This window comes from Aphidius gifuensis, linkage group LG3 (genome assembly GCF_014905175.1).
Source record: "Aphidius gifuensis isolate YNYX2018 linkage group LG3, ASM1490517v1, whole genome shotgun sequence".
Classification (NCBI taxonomy): Eukaryota; Metazoa; Arthropoda; class Insecta; order Hymenoptera; family Braconidae; genus Aphidius; species Aphidius gifuensis.
The window spans coordinates 23511560-23534883 of record NC_057790.1 but is presented as its reverse complement, the minus strand read 5'-3'; the positions used below and the strand labels follow the sequence as shown (position 1 = coordinate 23534883).

At 23.8% G+C, this 23324-nt stretch overlaps 8 protein-coding genes across 11 annotated transcripts; 5 read left to right on the top strand and 3 right to left on the bottom strand.

Moving 5' to 3' along the window:
- Window positions 1-8: 8 nt before the first annotated feature.
- Window positions 9-2752, bottom strand: LOC122853040. Its single transcript, XM_044153246.1, has 7 exons — window positions 2391-2752; window positions 2094-2316; window positions 1774-1910; window positions 1487-1708; window positions 1240-1419; window positions 1037-1168; window positions 9-949 (listed from the first exon to the last, which is right to left on the bottom strand). The coding sequence occupies exons 1-7, from the start codon at window positions 2517-2519 to the stop codon at window positions 779-781; spliced, it is 1194 nt and encodes a 397-aa protein (XP_044009181.1). The 5' UTR covers window positions 2520-2752; the 3' UTR covers window positions 9-778.
- LOC122853042 lies at window positions 2670-5328 on the bottom strand. Its single transcript, XM_044153249.1, has 3 exons — window positions 5078-5328; window positions 4825-5012; window positions 2670-2752 (listed from the first exon to the last, which is right to left on the bottom strand). The coding sequence occupies exons 1-3, from the start codon at window positions 5188-5190 to the stop codon at window positions 2745-2747; spliced, it is 309 nt and encodes a 102-aa protein (XP_044009184.1). The 5' UTR covers window positions 5191-5328; the 3' UTR covers window positions 2670-2744.
- A 6263-nt stretch (window positions 5329-11591) lies between these two features.
- Window positions 11592-13994, bottom strand: LOC122851070. Its single transcript, XM_044150120.1, has 5 exons — window positions 13796-13994; window positions 13353-13664; window positions 12739-13086; window positions 12371-12652; window positions 11592-11963 (listed from the first exon to the last, which is right to left on the bottom strand). The coding sequence occupies exons 1-5, from the start codon at window positions 13796-13798 to the stop codon at window positions 11592-11594; spliced, it is 1317 nt and encodes a 438-aa protein (XP_044006055.1). The 5' UTR covers window positions 13799-13994.
- A 73-nt stretch (window positions 13995-14067) lies between these two features.
- LOC122853039 (replication stress response regulator SDE2) lies at window positions 14068-15299 on the top strand. The gene is made up of 2 exons (XM_044153245.1): window positions 14068-14357; window positions 14545-15299. The coding sequence occupies exons 1-2, from the start codon at window positions 14256-14258 to the stop codon at window positions 15220-15222; spliced, it is 780 nt and encodes a 259-aa protein (XP_044009180.1). The 5' UTR covers window positions 14068-14255; the 3' UTR covers window positions 15223-15299.
- Window positions 15300-15522: 223 nt separating this feature from the next.
- On the top strand, window positions 15523-16974 carry LOC122853038 (transport and Golgi organization 2 homolog). Its single transcript, XM_044153244.1, has 4 exons — window positions 15523-15923; window positions 15984-16251; window positions 16326-16544; window positions 16605-16974. Exons 1-4 carry the CDS (start codon window positions 15782-15784, stop codon window positions 16810-16812), a joined length of 837 nt encoding a protein of 278 aa, XP_044009179.1. The 5' UTR covers window positions 15523-15781; the 3' UTR covers window positions 16813-16974.
- Window positions 16975-17057: 83 nt separating this feature from the next.
- On the top strand, window positions 17058-18290 carry LOC122853036 (malate dehydrogenase-like). Its single transcript, XM_044153243.1, has 3 exons — window positions 17058-17321; window positions 17385-17771; window positions 17851-18290. The coding sequence occupies exons 1-3, from the start codon at window positions 17061-17063 to the stop codon at window positions 18259-18261; spliced, it is 1059 nt and encodes a 352-aa protein (XP_044009178.1). The 5' UTR covers window positions 17058-17060; the 3' UTR covers window positions 18262-18290.
- Window positions 18291-18488: 198 nt separating this feature from the next.
- LOC122853035 (60S ribosomal protein L34-like) lies at window positions 18489-19456 on the top strand. Of its 2 annotated transcripts, none has more exons than XM_044153241.1 (4): window positions 18489-18537; window positions 18714-18787; window positions 18917-19114; window positions 19301-19456. In XM_044153241.1, exons 2-4 carry the CDS (start codon window positions 18723-18725, stop codon window positions 19395-19397), a joined length of 360 nt encoding a protein of 119 aa, XP_044009176.1. In that variant the 5' UTR covers window positions 18489-18537; window positions 18714-18722; the 3' UTR covers window positions 19398-19456. The 2 variants fall into 2 exon arrangements, with proteins under 2 accessions (XP_044009176.1, XP_044009177.1); XM_044153242.1 differs by lacking the exon at window positions 18489-18537 and adding an exon at window positions 18538-18657.
- Window positions 19457-19460: 4 nt separating this feature from the next.
- Window positions 19461-23324, top strand: LOC122853034 (endoplasmic reticulum junction formation protein lunapark-A). Of its 3 annotated transcripts, none has more exons than XM_044153239.1 (9): window positions 20016-20171; window positions 20896-20937; window positions 21007-21194; window positions 21261-21447; window positions 21538-21549; window positions 21625-21835; window positions 22124-22432; window positions 22504-22599; window positions 22692-23324. In XM_044153239.1, the coding sequence occupies exons 1-9, from the start codon at window positions 20145-20147 to the stop codon at window positions 22793-22795; spliced, it is 1176 nt and encodes a 391-aa protein (XP_044009174.1). In that variant the 5' UTR covers window positions 20016-20144; the 3' UTR covers window positions 22796-23324. The 3 variants fall into 3 exon arrangements, with proteins under 3 accessions (XP_044009175.1, XP_044009174.1, XP_044009173.1); XM_044153238.1 differs by having other exon boundaries at window positions 21625-21949; XM_044153240.1 differs by lacking the exons at window positions 20896-20937; window positions 21007-21194 and having other exon boundaries at window positions 19461-20171; window positions 21625-21949.

The following is a 23324-nucleotide window of genomic DNA, read 5'->3' as shown; positions in this document are numbered from 1 at the left end:
ATATTTTTTTTTTTTCTTTCCTTTGTTCATTTCCTTGTATACACTTTCCTCCCACTTTTCATAATATTGTTGTTATTATTTTGCATACCGGACAAGCCCTATCTCAATGGAAATCATTAAAAAAATTATAATTTTAAATTTTGTTGTATTTTCAATTGAGTGTTATTATTATTTTTATTGTCATGATATTGTAGATGTATTTTTTGATTTTTTTTTAGTGTTTTTTTACTTATCTTGAACTTGATATGTTCAATGTCAATGTCCAGTTTATTCTTGATTTATTAATTTACTCATTTTGTCCTCGAAAATAACTCGACAGATGATTATTTAAATTGATTTATAAATTATGTATTTATAAAGGAAAATAAGAAAATTTATGTTGTTAAATTAATTTGATTATTAGAACGTTAATTTAATAGTTTTTAGAAACAAGTGTAATTTAAAAGAAAAAAAAAATAAATTATAACATACTCTTTTTTTTTAAATCAATGAAAAAGAGAAAAAAGAAAAAAAAAAAAAATTTAATTTATATGAAAAAATGAACAATATTTATAAGTAATTTTTTAAAATTAAAAAATTTTGTTTTTTGTTTAATTTTATTTTGTTAATTTAAACAACAAACAAATAATTTAAATTATGGTTTATATACAAATACACATTTTTCATGTGTCTATTATACATATCTTATTATTTCTGTATTTTTAAATTATTTAAACTTTTTTTTTTTTAATTTTTTCTCTTATTTATCATTATTTTTAAATTAATATATTTTTTATATTCAACTTTGTGTTGTGTTTCTAGTTGTTTGACCTTGTCCACTGACTTTTGAATTATTATTTATATCATTTATTGAATTTAATATCACATCTGTCGTATTTTTCAAGTGACTATAATTTTGTTCCATCTTGTTTATTCTAGCATTGAGATCAAGTGTATGAATATTTTTTACCTGAAAGAAAAAAAAAAAAACAGTAAATTAATATTTTATTATCAATAACTTGTTAGCTTTTTTTCAATTATTTAAATTGATATTTACCTGATCATTGACAGTCATTATTGTTGCGTTTAATAATTTTTCATGTTCTGATATTTTGGCACATTGTCCACGAAGTGATTCAAGTGTCACTGTCACGTTTAAATTATTATCCATCATACTGTCCAATTTTTTCTGTAAATAATTATAATTAATTAGCAAACAATATTGTTGATAAATAATGCTTGATAAATTTAGATAGTTACCTTGTCATTTTCACGATCATTTTGAAGCCATGTTAATTTTTTCGTCAATGTTTCAGTGATATTTGTTAAATCAATTTGTAACTTTGATATTGCTTGACTTAATTCATCTGTTTTTATTTTTGATGCATTTGTTAATAATTCTGGTCCACGTGTAATATGTGACAGTTCAGTCAATGAAGTCTAAAAAATTATAAAATAATATTACATTTTTTCATCAATATTTTATTAATTTATACAATTTATTTACCTTAATTTCTGTTATATTATTTTGAATAATATTTTGAGCATCTTGTAATTTTTGATCAACAATTTTTAAACCATCAGCAGTACTTTTTAAATCTTCAATTTTACTTCCAAATGTTGCAACACTATTTAATATATTATTTAAATCTTTTGGAACATTTGTTAATTCTGGTGCACGATTTAAAAGTTCTTGAACTTGATGAAGTTCTGGCTGTAGGCTTGACAACTAAAAATCATCAATTAAAAATTAAATTAAAAAAAAAACAATTAAATATATTTTGAAGCTTTTACCTGTGTTGTAAAATTGGCAATTTGTAATTTGACATCTGCCAATTGGGTGTATAAAAATGTCTGATTGTTTTGAAGCTCTTTGGAGAGTGAATGACACTTTTGAAGAGTGTCCTGAACACCATCGCTACCTGCTATAACTGAAACACAAAAAATAAACTAAAAAATAAACAAAATAATTTAGCAAAATAATTTACCAAAAGAAAAAAAAACCTAAAAGTATTTTATTAGGATGGGAATTATGTTTTTGAGGGAAATTAAGTACACATTTTGTTGTAAAAATTTCTGTAGAATGATGTTGGACGTCTCCAGGTTGTCAGTACCTTGGTCCACTTCAACTCTGAGTGATGTTAATTGTTGACGTACATCAATAAACAGCCAAATAAGACTTGCTGTTGCTAATACAGATGCACATCCAAAAAATGCATTACATGCACGAAATAAACCTGGACATGAACGTCCTCGTCTAGCTCGAGCTTTACGATTACCACGTATTGATACATTCCAATATTCCGAACGTTCATCACTGCTGTCAGTCAATAACTCCTATTAACAAATCAAATAAACATAAAAATTATATAACTCAACAAATACTAGAAATAATTATTTAAAAAAATTACCTGTGAACTTCTTTTGCCAGATGTTCTTCTGGAGATTACATGTGAAGGTGCTAATGCATCTAATTCTTTACGTTTTTTCATTTTTTTCGTCGGAGGACGAAGTGGCACTGTCACCGCCACCGAGTCCATTTTAATATTATTCAAATAATCTCCAAATATACTTGACAATATTTTATTTATAAATAATTAAATGTTAAATTTAAAAATGACCTATATAATAATCATATTCAAAAAAAAAAAAAAAAACAACAAAACTCAAATAAATAACACAAAAAATGTTTCAACTTTCTGCGCACATTCAGTCACCTTGGTTTTTTCATTTCCATCATAATAAATTCTTATCATTTAACTTGATTATTTTCCTTTAAAAAACAATACAAAAATTTAATTTAAATAATTTTTTTTTCTCTTCATTTTCAATGATTTTTAATTTATAAAATATTTTTCAATAATTAACAATTTTTAATTTTATGGTAAATAAATAAAAAAAAATTTTCTTTTAACAGCTTTGTGTGTTGAACCTGGTGTTATCGTATCAGCAGGTAACATACGTCTATGTGTACACAACATTGACAACTCAACACACAAAGTATAACTTAATTTTATTTGAAAAAAAAAATAATAACAATAATAAAAAAGCAGATATGAAAATGAAGAAAAAAAAAAAATATTAAGCTACGTTTTAAAATAGTTAATAATAACAATAATAATATTAACGATGATAATCTATTTTATTCGTGTTTCATTTGAATTATTATTAACTAATATTATTATTATTTTTTAATACACAAGTTTCATAATCACATGGTTAAAATGACAATCAGTGAAATGAGTCGACTGCTAGTCAGACCGATGCTAATGTGACCCTGAGATTCGATAAGATACGGCTTATGGAATTGACGAAATAAGAAAAAAAAAAAAAATTGAAAATTAACAAAAAATAACAGATAATCTAGACACGTCACGTTGATAATTTATTTATTTTTTATTTGTTTATTTGTTTGTTTATTATGTATCAAAAAAAAAAAGCCGGTCAGGATTTCGATTTAAAAAAAAAAAAAACTGTGTGAAGGTTTTTCTGTCTGGTTTTTTTTTAAAAATATAAATTTAAATATATTTTTCTGTAAATAGATTGTCATTTAAATATTTATCAACCTGATTTTTATATTTTTTTATAATTGATAAGATGATCAAGTTTTAATATTGACATATAAATTAAAAAATAAAAAAAATTATATTTATTTAATTGAGATAGAAATAAAAGAGGGGATGACTAGTTTCCCTTGCTGTACTATATCGATCGCACCTTCACGTATTTTATATTTCAAATTTATTTATATATTATTTTTTTTTTTTTCCACATAATAACACAATAAATTTACCAATTTTTTAATCATCACGTAGTTTAGATAAAGCTATTTTTAGTACTTATACTAACAATAGAATTTAAAATTGATAATTTTATTTTTTTTTATTTTTGAGCTAGAGTTGATGTATTTATTTGATTATAATTATTATTGTTAATATTTTTTTAATGTATTGTATTTATTTGTTATATTTATTGACAGATTATTTATTTTTAAATAAGAGTTTATCAATCACGTTGGTGGTTTTGTCATCCACCTACAAGCGCATCACAAATGTTACTGTGTGGTGCGTCGATTTTGTACTCAACTCACACAGTATATATCAACTCAAGTGGTTTTGATATCGACTTTAAAGGTGGGCGAGATATAGAGGTACATATTACAAACAAACGTGAATTAATCTTTTGACATTATCATACTGTAATACATTAATACGACATGTATGAAAATTTTGATTTTTTAGCATCAATAAGTAATTTATCATTTATTAAATAAACACATAGCAATTTATAATAATCAAAAAAAAAAAAAAACAACATTATGTTATCAAGATATTGTTACGACAATAATAATATTTTATTTTTCATAAACAATATGTAAATTGTAACTTGCTGTTAACATTAATAACAAATTTTTAGTTTAAAAAAATTTCATGTACAAATTTTTTCTTTAAAAATGAGTAATTCTTTATGTTATTGTTTTGTTTAAAAGCTATTAAATTTTTATATTTATTATTTATAGTTTTAATAAATTGTTACAGGTCAAATTTGTGAGTGTGTGTGTGTGGGAGGATAAAGAGGAGGTAAAAAGGACTATTGGAGTAAATAGAAGGAGGTAAAACGACGCGCGTCTTGTCTGACATTGATCTTCTTTTTTATGAATTTTTTTGTTAATATGTTTTTTTTATAAATGAATAAATAAGAATAATATAAATAAATAATTATTTTTTTTAAACTTATTCAGTTGATATAAAAAAAAAATTAATCTTATTTGTTGATGAATTTAAAAATGTCTAGTTAAAATTGAAATTTTATTTTTAACAAAAATATAAATTAAATAATATTTACCAGTTTTTATTGTTGTATCCATTTTTCCAATTTCTCCATAAAGAATTATTGCCAGCCATGATAATGCAATTAGCCAGAAAATTATAAACAATGTTGCAAACCATAATGTTATTATTTTTGTTTGTGATTTAATACAATTACATGTATTATTATTTTTCTTAACTCTTTCATTAACAAATTTTTGTCTTCTAAAATAAAAATAAATAAATATTAATAATTGTAAAAATAATATCAACAACAACATACAATTTACCTTTTAACTTTTTTTTTTTTTTGTATTTCAATAATATCTGATAAATCACTATCACTTTCTGACAATAAATCTAATAAATTAATTGTCTCTTTGGCATTATATTTATTTTCCATAATTTTAATAATTCTCTGTCAATCATTATTTTCATAAATTTAATTTTATTTATATATTATTTTTTCTCTCTAAAATTCAAGCATGACTAACCTAACTTTTTTCTATTATTATTTCGACTCCAAACACAATGACAAATAAAATTTAAACAAGATAAAACTTTTGTATATTTTTAATTTAAAAACAATAAAATTTAAAAAAGAAAAAATAAAAATAAATAATACAAGTTATAAATTTGATAAATTTTATTATTTGGAAACACGATAATAATAATTTATGAGTTTATGACTGATGGAGAATAAATAATAAAAATATAAAATATACAAAACACACATATACACACACCTGTGATTCATTTTGTCAAAGGCATATTTGCCATTAGATGTCGTGTTTATTTGTTATCATCGGCCGCGGGAAGCAGCAACAACACGCATTTGCCACGAGGAACCTAACCTACTCGCTCTAGCATAAAAGAAAAAAAAAAAAAAAAGTAAAATAAACTCAGAAAAAAAATATAAAATAAATCAAATCTTTTGTCTAAAGATTTATTAAAGTGTCTAATAATAATTTGTCATCAAGACACAGACATGTCATATTATTTAAAAATATAAATAATATATTAAATAATAATTATAAAATAATATAAATTTAGTTGAAAAAATATATCAATTTATTATCATGGATCTACGAATCGACACGTCAGAGTTTGTTGAGAGAAATTCGCCGCATAAAAGTGTAAGTTATTAACATTAAATATCACGTGTCATATTATTATCTAATATTTTTCATAAACAATATATTATTATCTTAATATTTATAATAATAATTATTGATATTATAGTTAATTTATAATTAAATTTAATTTTTTTGTTTAACAGTGGGTTCGTCAGCCTTTGCATCGTAATCAAAATCTTTATAATCGATTGATACGTGCACTTGTTGCTGACAATGCTGAGGATAAATTTAGATTTCCAGAAAATCATCCAGAAATATCGAGAAATATTAAGAGTAGAGTTTATAAAAAACCAAGTATACGTAGTGATATGATTATTGAAGATTTTTTGGGTAAATATACTGAACAAATTCTTGATGATTGTGCTGCTTTTAGAAGAAATAATACATTATGGTTGTCGTGTCCAAAATCACCCTCACTAAAAGACATATGGAGAAAATCAATAATTCCAAATCAATTATTACTAAATGGATATACAAAAAAAAGAAGTAGATATTCATCAAAATATTTAACGAGTGAAAGTGAGTCTGAATCACCGCCTGAACTAACTGGTATAATTAATTTATCATTAAACTAATAAATATATTTTTTTATTTATTTAATTATTATTAATATAGTCTGTAATATAAAATTTATTTTGCGTATTTATATTATTTTTTTTCCAGCTGAAACATACGATTGCTTTAATAAACAATCAAAAAAAACTAAAATTTCATCACCTCATGATGACGATGTTGGTAATGATGATGATGATAATTACTCGAGATTACATTCAAAACCAGATGAAATATGTTTGAGTGATTTAAATTATTCACGTGATAATAATAGTTTTAACAGAATATCTGAGTCAACAGGTAAGTTTTTTTTACGTAGTTAATTTTATTTTATTTTTTTATCAAAAAAAATTTTAAAAAATACCACAAAAGATAAGATAAAACTAGTATTAATATTTAAAAAAAATATTACAGCTACTACAAAATTAAAACATTCAGAAACCGACAAGGACAACGTTGATCTTAATAATTTCATAAGTTCTGTGGAGCCAAATGATAACAATAATAATAATGTAAAAATTCAAATACCAAGAAAACCAAAATCAACATGGTTAAATCGTCTTGTTGAATCAAACTACGATAATATAATCATCAACAATAACATTAATAATAACAATAATAATCAATCAACGAGTCAAATTTTAAATAATGATGAAAAAATTTATGAAAATGAGGAAAATAATAAAAATAAAATATATAATAATGATAATAACAATAATGAAAAAGAAGAAGAAAATAAAAATAAAATAGACGATAAAAAAATATATGACCATGAAGATAATAAAATTGAAAATGAGGTAAATATAAATATTGACAATAATAATAATAATGATAATATTATTAATAATAATAATAGTAATAGTAATGATACTAATAACAATAATAGTAGTAGAGATAATGATAATGATATCAATATTAATAATGATAGTAATAATAATAGTGGTAGTAATAATGATGGCGATGATATTGTTAATATTAATAATGATGTTAATAATGATACTAATAATAATAATAGTAGTAGTAATAATGAAGATGATGATGATATTAATAAAGTTGATGATGGTGGTGATAATAATGACAGTGACAATAGCTTAGGTATAAAAGATTTAGAATTATTATTAGGCGATGATTTATTAACTGAAAAAGCAATGCATTGTTTACTTGATTATTATTATTATCAACAAAAAGATGATCAATTTCGTGGTTGTTTTAAAATAATGCCATTAAATTCAAGCTTTGATGATTTAAAAAAATATCAAAAATCATATCGTGCTAAGCATAATTCAGATGAATATGTATTTATTTGTATTGAAGAGAATCAAGACTTTTATGGTATTATATTAAAAAGATTAAGATTTAAAATGTTTTTTGATGAACGTGTTGTTGTTTTAAATAGTAATCATAAATATGAAAATAAATATTTAGTTAAAATAATACAAAATTTACAAAAACATATTAATGAAATTGATTATTATTCAGAGCTTGATTATCCACATCAATTAAATCGTCCAGTATCAAATATATATCTTGTTTATTTTTTTAAATGGTTAACTATTGAAAATTTAGAAAAATTATTTGAAGATGAACCATGTGATATGCCACTTGCATTGACTAAAAAAAATCTTGAAATATTAAAAAAAGATTATGCTAAAATTTTGTATAATTTAATACCAAATGATTTACGTAAATTAGCTAATTTTAATGTCAATGATTTTAGCGATTGTTAAATTAATACAATATTATTGTTTTTATTATTATTACTATTATTTTTCTTTTTTTTTTCTTTTTTTTTTTTTAGATTAAATAACATCTATTGATGAATACAAAGAAAAAAAGAAAATATAATACATAAGTTGCATAAGAATTGCAAAAATAAAAATAAGCTTTGAAGATTAGATTTTATAAAGGCAATAAAATCAAAAATCAAATAATCAAAAATGAAAATGTATATGTATTTTTGTCAAGTACATACTGTAGATACGTGAAAGAAAAATATTAGCTTAAAATAGTAATTTTAAGAAATCCCTGGAGGCAATGAAAATCAAAAGACAATAATTTTTTTTTTTGTCAAAGTACAATTTACGATATTGTTGATGATGATTTAACAACAACAAAAAATTGTAATATTATTTACAATTATTTATGTTATTTAGACAATTCCATTTAGTATTTACACGATCTTAATTATAAAATAATAATGTTTTCGTCAACGATAGGACTGATAAGTAGTCAATTTTTTTCCATTAAACTCAAACACGAATACTTAATTATTCAATAAGACGCTAATGTATTTTTTTTTTTTTTTTTTTATTAATTCATATCGTACGTAAGTAATTGTTTGTTATCATTTTTTTTTACGTTATTGATTGTAAGAATTAATTGTTAAGTGAATTTAGGTCGTTTTCGAAATAATTAATTAGAAAAAAAAATAAAAAAAATAAACATAAAATTTATTATTATTTTTTCTTCAATTAAATATGAATTACTCGGCAATTGTTAATTGATTTTTTTATATTTTAACTTGTTATTAAAAATATAAAAAAAATTAATAATAATTGAGTTAAATTTGTTTTATAAAAAATAGAAAACTTGTGTTTATTTTTTGTTTTTTTTTTCTAATTAATTATTTGAATTGAAAATACCTTGAAATACCTGAGCGTAAATTATTAATCAATTTGTTTAAATTAACTAAATCAAATGATTTATTAAGTATAATATCGTAACTTTTGATTTTGTTTTTTGTTAAATGTTTATAATAATTTAAACAAAAAAATCTCAGCTAACTTGATGTAATTTTTGTAAAGTTATTTTGTTAATTGAATGAATAAAAAAAAATTTATTCTACAGAATTATTATTTCATGTTTATTTATTTTTATCTATAATTTATTAGATAATAATAATAATGAAAAATATTAATTTTTTTCTTTATAAGATTTTTTTTCTATAGGCTTGATTAACGACCATGATATGATATTATTTACTAAATAATTAATATTTATTAGAATGATAATAATTGATAGATTAAGAAGGGAGATATACATAAATTTTTTTTTTTTTTACATAAAGTAAATTCTGTAAATCTGTAGAATAACACTGTGAAAATATTTGAGTGAAATTTCAATGGAGTACTTTGTTGGGTTACTACTTTATGTAAGGTCTAATAATTTGACGTATTTTTGAATATATATTATGTAGGTGACATCAAAAATCTACTTATTTAAATATTTAAATTTATTAAAGAAGGAAATGCATATGGTTAAGTAAAAATTATAAATAAACTTTCAAAATTTAAAATAATCTCATGTAAAAGTTGCTTAAAAATCAATCAAAAATTATAAATTAATTTCTTGAAATTTAGATAATTATATTTATCATTAAATCATTTCTACATTTGCATCTTGAAGTTTAATTTGTTGGACTATATATTAAATTTGTAAATAATTAAAAAGTTAAAGAAAAAAAAGAAAAAGAAACTATAAATTAAATTATAAATATTTTTTCTTTTATTTCATATTTATATCAATAATTTCATTTATTTATTAAACATTTAAGATGAATTTTTCAGAGGAAAAAAAAATTGAGTTTTAAAAAATTTAATTATACAAATGAATAAATAAAATAGGTGAATTTTTAACTAAATTTGAAATTCTCATTTCAAGATGGATTTCTATTCATGAGTGGTCAGTGTTAAACAAATGAAATATATTTTTTTTTTTTTATGGGGGAAATATTTATTTACCTCAATATTAAAACAAACTTTTACGGATAAAAAATAATTAATTTTACTAATTTTTTTCACGGAGAAATGGTCGAGAAATTTGTTCGCCATTTCTCCAACTATGGGTCATTTTCGGAAAAAAATGGAGAAAAGACGGAGAAAGGTGGAAAAAAGACGGAGAAAAATTTTCACCAGGGAATTATCAACAATAAATGTTGATTGCAACATTTCATAAACGATTAATCAATTGATTAATTAATTAATTTCATGTTCATGAACGATTATAATTAATATTCCTTGATAAATCAAAGGTTGTGGGATAAGTATAGCAGCATATCTTGAACGTGGTGCCTATATGGACGAGGCGCTACTTGTGGTTGTTGTCCTCCTTGATGCATCAAATGTTCATGAACAACTGTATCATTTCGAATTGTTGTCTACCTTGAACTTGTTCTCCTCCTTTAAGACCAACTACATTGTAAATATCAGCCCCATCTGATAAAAGTAAGCGAGCTGTATCATATTTGCATGTGGTACATCCCTCAAAAATTGTAAAAAAGCATCAAATTGCGGACCAACACGTGGTAGTTGATGTGGAATATTATAATCATTATCTTGCTCATCGAAATTTAAACATAAATTCCAATCAACTATATATAATACTCCACATCAACTACCACGTGTTGCTCCGCAATTTGATGCTTTTTATACCATCTGCTGCTGATGCAATTGTTGTACCGGTTCATGAAGACAATTGTCTTGAATATGAATTGGAATAATGATTCAACAAATAAATACTAATCGACAAAATTAAAAATGAGAATTCTCAAACCATTGTTCCGTCATATTTTGTTTAGTATCAAGATTATATGTATGCAAGACATTTTTTCAAAAAAATTAATAAAACTTTCATTATTATTTAAAATATATATCTGTCTGTAGTCTTCTTGGTGCTAATAAATCGCTATAGTTATCTATTTTCTACAAATGCCCACAAATTGCCACAAATGCCTATGCCTATATGTTTATTTATTTTTATCTATAATTTATTCGATGATAATAATAATAATAATGATAAATATTAATTTTTTTCTTTTCTAGGATTTTTTTTTTCTATGCTTGACGTCTATTTTCCGTCAATAATAAAGTGAATTTAATAATTTAATATAAATTATATGAATATAAAGGTTTCAATTTATATAATTATGCCCTCATTTTTTAATAAACTAAATATAAATGAAATAATAAATAATTTTTTACAAAATAATAATAAAGCCAATAAAATTTTCATCTTTTGATTTTTTTTTATTTTATTCTGTGTATATTTAAAAAACGTGAGGTAGTTCCAGTAAAATGAAAAAGTATATATCATCCAAAAGTACTTTTGTAATATTTTTTCATATTTTTTTTAAAATAAAATTTGGGACGTCGAAGAGCTCACAAAAAAAGTCTGGAAGACTTACTTTACTTGAATTTTCTTTCAACCAATCAAGAGAATTCGAGTGTAGTAAAGAAAGTGCTTGTAATTTTGATAACATTTGTGAAATATCAAGAGTTGGAATATCAACATTATTCGTTTGATTTTTTAATCTTTCTGCTGAGAACTTTTCAATTGCAAGATCTTGTAATTTTTGTACAGCTTCAACGTCAACTAAACCAGGTCTTTGGTTCAATAAAACAATCTCCTGAAATAATTCCATTTCAAGTGTAGATAATTGATATGCTTGCAATGACAATAAAGTTTCTGTAAATGCATTAACAAAATCAGGCTGTAAATAAAAAAAAATTTATAAAATAACATCATTATATACTGATAATTATTATACTTTATCAACACAAGTAGATAAAGTTTGCTTGTTGATAGAGATTACTATTGCTACTATGACTACGAGATATTAAATTTTCTCTTTAATTCTCGAGATAAATTAAAAGCAATAAAATTATATTAGCTAGATATATGTATTATTACATTATAAAATTATTTACATGTTTTCAAATATATTCTTTAACACATTTAATATAACATTTAAAAAAAAAAAAAAAAAAAACTCTTTATAACTTGCCCCATAAAAAATCATCAATTGTCATAGTATTTATAAAAATCTTTATAAGCAAACAAGCAAACTTTCTGAATTTGTGTATTGATGTAAAAAAAAAAGTCATTAAATATACTTACTCCATGCAAAAGTTCAAGTTGCTTCCTACAACTATTCATAGGACGGAATTCGATTGGATTTATAGGCATGTGGCATGATTTTTCACAAACCCATACCTCAACCAAACCGTGTTTTAGGAGACATGCTTGATCTTTTCTTGTTAATGATTCAAGACAAACATGTGCAAAGCTTAATCGTCTCGTTATATGAGTTGTTATTGCATTTGCCCAACCATTCCATAAATGAATTTTTCGTGCTTCAACAATTTCAGCAATCAATCCGAGATCCACTGAACTTGAACGCTTTATTGAATATAAATACATTTATCATTACTTTCAAAAAAAAAAAAAAAAAAAGAAAGAAAAATAAAATTAAGTAACAATTTTACCATGTCCTCAGTGATTGGAATATTCAATCGCAAAGCAATGAGTTTGGAAATATCTAATTTAGGCCAATAATTTTCACAAAACCTCTCAATTGCATTATTGTGTTGTTCAACAAGTTCCCGTAATTTTAGTAACTTTGGTAAAATGTCATAATCAAAAAAACTTGCACAAAAATTTTTTAATTTTTGTGCATCTTTATCATTATCAAAAAAATAATGTCCAGCAGCAGACAAAGTATAAGAGTATATATTATTGCTCAATACAGCAACAGTAGTGAATAATTTCAATTCAATCTGAGAAAATGTTTGTAATGACAATAAAAATTCTACGAATGTTTTAACAAAATCGGTCTGTGAATGAAAAAAAAAGTTCAATTAATATCGTAATAATTGCAAGTTATCAACACAAACAGTTTGCTACTAATTTAAAATAATTTAAACTCCCAAACAATATATAAAAAAAAATATGTAAATAAATAACACAATATATTATTTCAAAAAATATCAATGAATGTGTTAAAAATTATATGCATATAGAACAAACAAGCAAATAACTTTGTGGATTTATTAATCAATGTGACAAATGAATAATAATACTATCATTGAATAAAACTTACTCCATAGATGAGTTCAAGTTGTTGTCTTGTAAAACAAGTCTCGTCATCAAATATCAATGAATTATCCTTTGTCATACGTGGAGATATTAGACAAACCCATACCTCAAAAAATTTATCCAATTTTAAAAATTCCATATTCATTGGCTTTATGTCAAGTTTATAGGTAGTACTAATTTTGCTAAGGAAGTCATCCACTTTTAGAATCGAATGTTCAACTTTTTTTATAAATTGTTCGAATAACAAAAGTCTTTGAGGTTTATTAACATCTTCAGCACTTGATGATGCATCCTTTTGTTTTTCTAGATTTTCAGCCTTTATTAAATATTAATAAATTTATCATTAATACAATTATGTATATAAATTCAAGTAGCCTTAGTTTATAAAAATAAATTTATTATCTATTTTTTATCAAAAAAAAAGCATATATTTTTTAACATTTTTACCATTTTAGAAGCTCAGGTCGGTGTGTACTGGTGTATCGTGCCTCGTGGTCCTAATAAATTACTATAGTTATTAGTTATCTATTCTACAAATGCCCACAAATCTAGAAATGGTCAGAAAATCAGAAATATATCGAATGCAATGAAATCTATAGAATGCACTAGAAATCGAATGCACCATGTATGCATTCGTTTATCATTCTTTTTCTGCTCTACAATACCGGCAATTCACTAAAAGTGATTTTTGTAGATGTCTCTAGTGTGACCGTCATCAGTCATCAGCTGATGTCCTGATGACATTTGTTTGCATTTGTTGTTGAAACTTGGATGTCAAAATATTTATCACTTAAAACATAAACATTTTGTTATTGTTAATATTTTTCATTGATATAACTACACTGCTATCTCGAGTACTTATCAATATCAATTTTATCAAAGGGTTTATATTAAAAATTATATAAAAATGTTGCAAGTAAAATTGGAAAGTGGCCATGGATGCAAAACAATTTTCACAGACCCAAAGGGTATTACACTTTTGGAAATGTGGATACACCTAGAAAACCTGGTAAGCAATTTAAATCAGACAAACAAAAAATCATGATAATTACTTTGATTTACTTTCAAGAGTTTCCAAAGACATGTCTTAAAATTAAATTAAAAAAAAAAAATAAAAAGTAACATAACCTTATGTTATGAAATTTTAAATATTAATATAATGTTTGTTAATAAATTTAATAATTTTTAATTCTTAGGGTTTTTCAAAAGAACAATTTTATGCTCTTAAAAATGGTCGAACTGTTGAAGATGATGAGCAACTACTTCAAGGATCACTGACAATATTACCAAAACTTGTTGGAGGTAAAGGAGGATTTGGTTCAATGCTTCGTGCAATTGGAGCACAAATTGAAAAAACAACAAATCGTGAAGCATGTAGAGATCTTAGTGGACGTCGTCTTCGTGATATTAATGAAGAAAAACGTTTAAAAGCTTGGATGGAAAAAAAAGATACTCGTAAAGAAGAAGCTGTTGAGAGAAAAAAAAAAAAATTAGAAAGATTATGTGCTGAACCAAGACACGAGTTTAAAGATAAAAATTATGAACACGAAAGATCAGTTCTTACTGATAAAATTGATGATGCTGTTGAAAAAGGTTTTAAAATGGCTAAAATTATTGAAGAGACTAAACAAGTTGCTGGAGCAAGTAATGCCAAAAAAGGAGTTAAAAGAAAAACATTCCTTGATGATTTTGATGAAGACATTGACTCTGATGATCTAACAAGCAGTGATGATGATGATGATGACAAAAAAAATAAGCTAAATAAAAAACCTAAGACAATCAATAATGACAAGACAGATAATTCAGCTGGTACATCAACAGAATCATCATCATCTGATCCTGAAAATGAAAATATAAAAATGTTAACAAATTAATCATTTATTTAACTAACAAATATTGTTAACAATAATCTGAAAAATAAAATAATACTTTAAGGCTTAATTTAAAAAAAGGTGACATTGTTTTTATTTATTTTAATTTTATTTTAATTATAAATAAACTTGATTAGTTATTATTTTAATAAACAAAAATCATTTAAAATTTAATTATTTAAGTTTATTTAATTTACATAAACAAACTGGTTTTTTTTTGTATTTTTTTCGTTGATTTAAACAAGTTGAATATCCTGTTATATTCAAGCCACAATTTTTATCAATTTTTTTTATTTCACTGTTGTTATTGCTAAAAAAAACTTTCCATATAAGTGCGTCATAACTGTAAATAAAACAATAGTCTGATAACACATACGGTAGATATTTAACTTGACAAGAAAAAGATACCAGTTGCCTAGATAACAATACTGATAACAACATTGATAATTCATTTAAGCTTTTAAATCACAAGAGAACGACTGATAAAATTAATTGTCCAAACAAGTTGTGTTAATGTTAAATGAAACTTTGACAATTGAGGTTAAAAATATTTGTTTTTAAAATGTGTATATTATTTATTTATCGTAATCCAAATGCAGACTCATCATCATATCGTCTTATCATTGCAACAAATCGTGATGAATATTATAATCGTCCAACAAAGTCAGCTCATTTTTGGGATAATCATGCAAATTGTCTTGGTGGTAATTAAAAAATATTTATTTATCAATATTAATTATTACTAACAGATGAATTTTTATCAGGAACTGATGAAGAACCAGGTAGACAAGGTGGTACCTGGCTAGGATTATCAAAAAATAATAAAAAACTTGGTATATTGTTGAATTTAAAAGAATCTCAACCTGAAGATTCAACTAATTCACCTGCCACATCAAAAAAAGGTCGTGGATTTATTGTTAATAATTTTATCACATCTAGCAAATCAGCAACAAATTATTTAAATGAGTTATATGATGATCATAAAACTAAACAATCATATAATTCATTTACTCTGGTTACTGTTAATTTTTCGTATGTTATTTTATTTTAGACATAATTCTCTAATTTCTTTGTCAATTATTAATATATTTTTTAAATTGTTTTAGAAATATTGATGTTAATTATTTTAGCAATTCAATTAAGACACAAGGTCCAGAAAAATGTGATGATGTAATTATTGGATTTGGTAATAGTGTTTACAATCGACCATATAAAAAAGTAACAAATGGAAAAGAAATTTTTAAATCTATTGTTAATAATGCCAAAGTTCATGAAGAGGATCAACTTATTGAAAAACTTTTTCAATTTTTACAATTAAAAGAACAGTATGTATTTTAAAATGTTAATTAATTTTTTTGTGTATTTATTTTATTTTTAAATTGCAGACATTTGCCAGATGAAGAGTTAGAATCAACTCATCCAAATGAATTTGAACGACTTAGCTCAATATTTATTAATGGCAATGAAAATTATGGAACAAGAACTCATACATTAATTTTTCTTGACACCAATAATCATCTGACATTCATTGAAAACACAAAAGAAAATGAAATTTGGAGTCAACAACGTTTCGATATGCTCTTGTCTGTCTAAAAAAAATTATTACTATTTTTTTTTTTCCATTTTAACTATTGTTTTAATGACTAATTTATTGTCATAAAAATTATGAAAATTATATGCTAATTAACTGCCAATAATTTGATTTATTTTAATGAAAAAAAAAAAACAAACAAATGTCAATTGAATTTTAAAAATAAAAATAACCCTATTATAATTAAATTTCTACAAAATTAAAAATGTATAAATTTAAAAAAATTAATATTTTTACAATAAATAAATATATGTTAATTTCAAAAATACAATTATCAAATTTAAATAATTTATCTTGTTATAAAAATAATATAAATGTTGGTATAATTGGTGGAGGAATGACCTCAATTTACACAGCAATTATATTAAAACAATTAAAACACATAAATACAATAAATATTATTGACACAAAAGATTGTTTATCAGGTGATGTTGTTGATGCCAGTAACATAGACACATCAGCAAAGATTAAATATTATAAAATTCAAGATTTTAATGAAGCTGTATCAAAAGTAAATTGATATTTTTTACAATTTAATTAAGAATATTTTAAATTTAATTAACTTTTTTAATAGACAAATATAATTGCATTGATGGACAATGTAGACAGTAGAATAAGTACCAATGATCCAAAAGAACAATTTTCGATGATTTCAAATTACATCAGGGACATTGCTAAGAAATTGGTGATGACATGTCCATCAGCAATTTTTGTTGTATTTGCTCGTCCAGTGACATCAACACTGCCACTTGTATCAGAAATATTTCGTAGATATGGACAATGGAATCCTAGTAAAGTTATTGGATCAGTTGGTATTGATAAAATGAGAATTGAAGCAATGGCTGGTAATTTATTTGACTTGGATCCAGCTTTTATTTCAATTCCAATTGTTGGAGGTGCTGATCCAACGACAATTGTACCATTAATAACAAGAGCACAATCATTAAATCAAATATCACGAGTAAATAATTATATTCATCCTGTTAAATGATCCATTAACTTTTTTTTAAATTGAATAATATAATTTGTTTTCATTCAAGGAACATGAAAGACAATTAATAAATCAACTTAAAACAGCTGATATTGATCTGGAAGAAACAAATGGTAATTTTAATGGACCATCAATGTCATCTGGAGTATCTAGTGCAAAATTAATATCACAAATTGCTCAAGCATTAACTGGAAAAACAAATATCATTAACAGTATTTACATACGTTCAAATATCATGCCATTTTGTAGATTTTTTACTCATGAAGTTAAACTTGGTGTTCATGGTGTTGAAAATAAATTACCATTACCAAAAGTATCACCATTGGCACTTGAACTCATTGAACAAGCTGTCCTAAATATAAATGAACAATGTAAACATGTCAATGATTATTTGGATAATGAACACATTGATATTACTGATAAATCATGTGAAAATTTAACTTGTAAATTAAAAGAATAAAATAATTAATAATAAATAAATTTTTTAAAAAATTCAGCTAAAAATCTAGAATAATAAGTTAAAAAAAAATAGATAACAATTTTGTTTGTTTATAAACAAATGTCGATAATAATAATAACAATTAGAAAAGTTCCATCTATCATATTTTGACAAAATTAAATCCTATTTAACTGCTGATGATGATGACGATAATGATGGCGCTTACCCCGCCAACACAGCGGAAGCGGACACATCTTGCATTAATGCGTCTTTTCCTTTTGTTCGAGGTTCAGAAAGGTGTGTGTTTTCATGTGCTCTTTATATATTAAAATAAATTAAATATAATTAATCTATTATTAAATAAACAATCATAACATTGTTAATAATAATTAATAAAAATTTAAATAATTAAAATATGTATGAATATAATAATATTAATATTAAATGAGTAATTATGTTGATTTTAATTACAGAAGAACAAAATGGTACAACGGCTGACGTTCAGACGACGATTGTCGTACAACACCAAGAGCAACAGAACCCGTGTGTAAGTAATATTTATTATTATAACAATAATAATATAAATAATTGTTATTATTTATTTATTAATTTTGTCAATTAAAATAATAGTAATAGACAGTTTAAATTATATTGTTGGTTAATTTTTATTTGACAGTGTTCGTACACCAGGTGGTAAACTCGTTTATCAATACTTGAAGAAACCCAAGAAGATACCAACATGTGGTGGATGCAAAGAAAAACTTAGAGGTATTCAACCAGCTCGTCCTATGGAACGTTCACGTATGTGTCGTCGTAAAAAGACCGTAAAACGTGTCTATGGTGGTGTACTTTGTCACAGATGTGTTAAAGAAAGGTTAGCTCTTTTTATCCCTCAAATCAAAATATTAAATTACCACAAAAAAATAATTGTTACTCAATTTTATTTCTATTTTATTAATCTATTTTTTATCCTTCATTATTTTTTAATACATTTATTTCGGCTATTATTTATATAAACAACAACTAATTTATTTTGTTTTTTTTTCTATTTTAATTTCAGAATCGTTCGTGCTTTTCTCATCGAAGAACAAAAAATTGTTGTCAAAGTAATCAAAGCACGTCAAGCCTCTGTTAAAACAAAAAAAACAGAAAAGTAAATTTGTAATTATTTTTTTTTTTTTAATTGAAAATAAAACAACAAAATATTAAACAAATTAAAAGTATTATTTTTTCATAAATTTATTGAATATTATGGTGTTAACAGCACAAAGTTTTTTGTGTGTAAATATTTATATTTGTGTTGTTTAATATCCAAAAGTAATTTGTGTGATTGTGCTCCTAAACTGTCAAATTGATATTTTCAATTTTTCATATTGTTATAAAATAAAACAAGTCTTAAAGTCCAATTAACAATTGAAACAAAATTTTTATTTTATTTTCTTTGTGATTAGTCTGGCTATTTTTTAAATTTGGTATCTAAAAAATCAACTGGACTTTTTACAAAAGCTTCTCCAAAAAGTAGTCAACCTGATGAATTAATTAAACAATAATTAAGTACAAAAAAATTCAAAACTGTACAGTGTTATTTCAAGAATCTACAAAAATTTTAGTTGGTTTTTTTTTTTTTAAATTGCACTAAATACCTTTTTATTTATTTATCAAAAAAAAATATAAATAAAAAAATATAAAATAACAATTACCAACCCATGCGTATTTTTTTAACACTTGTCCACGCATGCGTTGACATATTCTATTTTGAAAACGGAGAAAAAAAAAAACGGCTGATGTTGTGTAGTGGTCGGAGTCAAGCGTTGTAACCATATTTGCATGACAGTCAACGTACATAAAAATAAAAAAAACACAATTCATATTCATTGCACAGTTAAATTAATATCTCACAAAAAATGGGTGTTATATTTTCCAGATTTAGAGTAAGTAATTGTTGATAAATTAATTAAATAAAAATATGCCAACAAAGCAAATAGAAAATTTTTAAGGTTAAGTTTACCATATTAAGTCATTATTAATTTGTTATTGTTATTAAAAAATATTATGAAAATTTATTTGTTTTTAATAGTTGATTAATCTTTTTTTTTTTTTTTGATAATTAATTGTTTTTAATATTTAAATTATATGATTGTCATGTTATTGGGAAAAACTACTTGTTGTTCTGACGTTTGATAAATTTGAATTTAGAAAAAAACAAAAATAAATATAAAAATAACTCTAATACCAGTTGAAATAACATTGTATTTGTTTTTTTAAATGATATATTTAATGTTGAATTTTTATTTAAAATTTTTGATGAATTAAAATTGCAAGGTAAATGTGATAATGTATTCATTACAAGTCTTGTTGAATCCAAAATTACCATCCAATGACACAGCAATGTGTATAACGTTTGTGCTAAATTGTAGATTTGGTTAATAAGGGTCAATCTATATTTGGATTATTTTAAATAACGTTAAATAATTTAAAATAAAAAAACATTCTCAACAGATATTTTTGCCAACATATTGTAGACGCTTATTATCATTATTAGAAAAGTTTTTTAAATGACTCATATATTGTTGAAATAAAAATATAAAAAAACATATTTTAATAATGACTAATGTTTGAATAGTGTTATCAATAATTTTTATCATTTATTTTTAGAAAAAGAAAACAACAATTGAAATTTTAGAAGACCTTGACACGGTAATAATTTTTTTGTTTTTAAATTTATTTCTATGATGATTGTTTCTTAATGATTATTATTATTTTTAGCAAATTAAAAAAATTGAACAATATGGAACAACGACTGAACAAAGACACAAAAAAATTGTCGGTACATTATTGATATACAGTGTTTTACTTTACATTGTAACAGCAGTTGTTTTTTACTTTTACTTTTTTCCTGCATCATTGTATGATCAGTTATTTTACATTACTCCATTGCTCATATTTCCATTGCTGTAAGTTGAACATTTAAATTATAAGAAACAATTAAAAAATATATATTTTTATTTATTATTTTTCAGTATTATAATTACTAAAAAAATGGTGAGTTGGTACTACAAGCGAAAGATTTCTAAAAATCATGATAAACTAATAACAATGGAACAAGAAAAAAAAAAAATATTAGAAGAAGTTACAGAGAAAGAAACTTACAAAAAAGCCAAGGAAATATTGTTAAAATTTGCTCCAGATCAACTTCGAATGACACCGGTAATTAATCATTCAAAATATAAAAAAAGAAATAATAATTTATTAAAATTAAAACGACAACTAATTGTATAAAAATATTATTCATTTCAGCTGACACCACAGGTTTGTAAAAAAGCAAATAAATAAAACAAATATATTTTTATAAAATATATTTATTTCTTTTCATTTAAATTTTAGCCTGTTGGAAAAATTACAAGTCCAACAGATACACCAAAACGTCCAGTTGATACACCACGTGCTTCAATAACATCACCAATTGGATCAGTTGTACCACAAAGTGGACGAGGTGTTGGACAAAATGCACTGTCACCAATGTCAGCTGGTGGAAATGAATTACGAAGACGAGCATTTAATTTTGCAAGTCCAGGAGGAGTAACACCATCAATTGGTACGCCAAAATTTGGTGCTCGTCCTCTTGCTATTGGATTTACATCCCAATACAATACTCCAGCTGGACCAATGTCCAATATTAAATCACCTGTTGCTTCGTTAATGAGCCCTCGTCAGTAACACATTATGTTTTTTTTTTTTTCTTTTTCAACTTCCTCTATTTTTTTCCTGCTTAATTCATATTGTTTTTAACTAAAATCACTAATTGATTTGACTGCTTTTTCTTGTATTTTTTATTTAATCTTGTTTAGTAATTTATTATTCAATTTTTTTATTGTTTTTTTAGGCTCACCTTTACCGCGTCCAATTCTTTCTCAGCAGAGAAGTTATTTGGATCGTTTGGTTGAATATCTTGTTGGTGATGGACCATCAAATAGATATGCTTTAATTTGTCAACAGTGTGATTCACACAATGGCATGGCATTAAAAGAAGAATTTGAATTTTTTGGTTTTCGTTGTTGTTATTGTAATTATTGGAATGCAGCAAGAAAACAAAAACCATCAGCACCAAAATTAGATAATGATGTTACATCACCAATTGCATTTGCATTGAATTCTAAAAAATTAACTGAATCATCAAATTCATCTGGTTCTGGTATGATATACTCATCTTTTAATGAAATTAATTGTTAATTTATTTTGATTTTTATTATTTTTATTTGATAGATTCTGATATCGAGGTTGTTGAGAAACCTGATACATCAGACAATGATACTCCAGAAGAGCATATACCAGAAAATAAAACAACTGAATCTGAACAAGGTTTGATGGCGTCTTCTTTTTTATATATTAAATTAGCTTTTAAATTATTTCGTTCAATTTATTTTAATTTAATTTATTTTTTTAACATACAGAAGTTGAAAATTTATCAGATGATAAAATATTAACAACTACTCAAGTAGCCACTGAATCTGCTCACAATGAAGAAATGGAAATTGATGAATCCCCTAGAAAATAATTTTCATGGTACGTATGACAAAGGAAAAAGCAATAATGAAAATTTAAAAAGCCACAAATCAAAATTTACAAAAGAAAAAAAGAAAAATACCAATTGTGGCTTATAATATTTGCATACTGTTTTCATAAAAAAACACCACTCATTCCAATGAAGTTTAAAGAAAATCATATATATTTATGTATTTAACAGCTGATTAATTCAGTTATTATTTTTATTTTTAACTAACATCACAACTCAATGGTAGCATAAGATATCCAAGTGATAAGAAAAAATAAAAATATCACAGGTTTTTTAGTCAATCAAAAAGAAAATTAAAAAGAAAATAATGATAATAAATACAGTTTATATTTTTGAGACACAAAGTTACTACCCCTTTTTTCTAGAAACTGTGATTTTAAAAAAATGAAATATCTATTTTTAAAACGTCGTGGAAGAAGTGTGTCCTTAGATGTTTTTTTCATATTGTAATTGTTAATGTAATGTGTGTAGTTATTACTGTTAAATTATTTAAAATCATTTTTAATAAAAA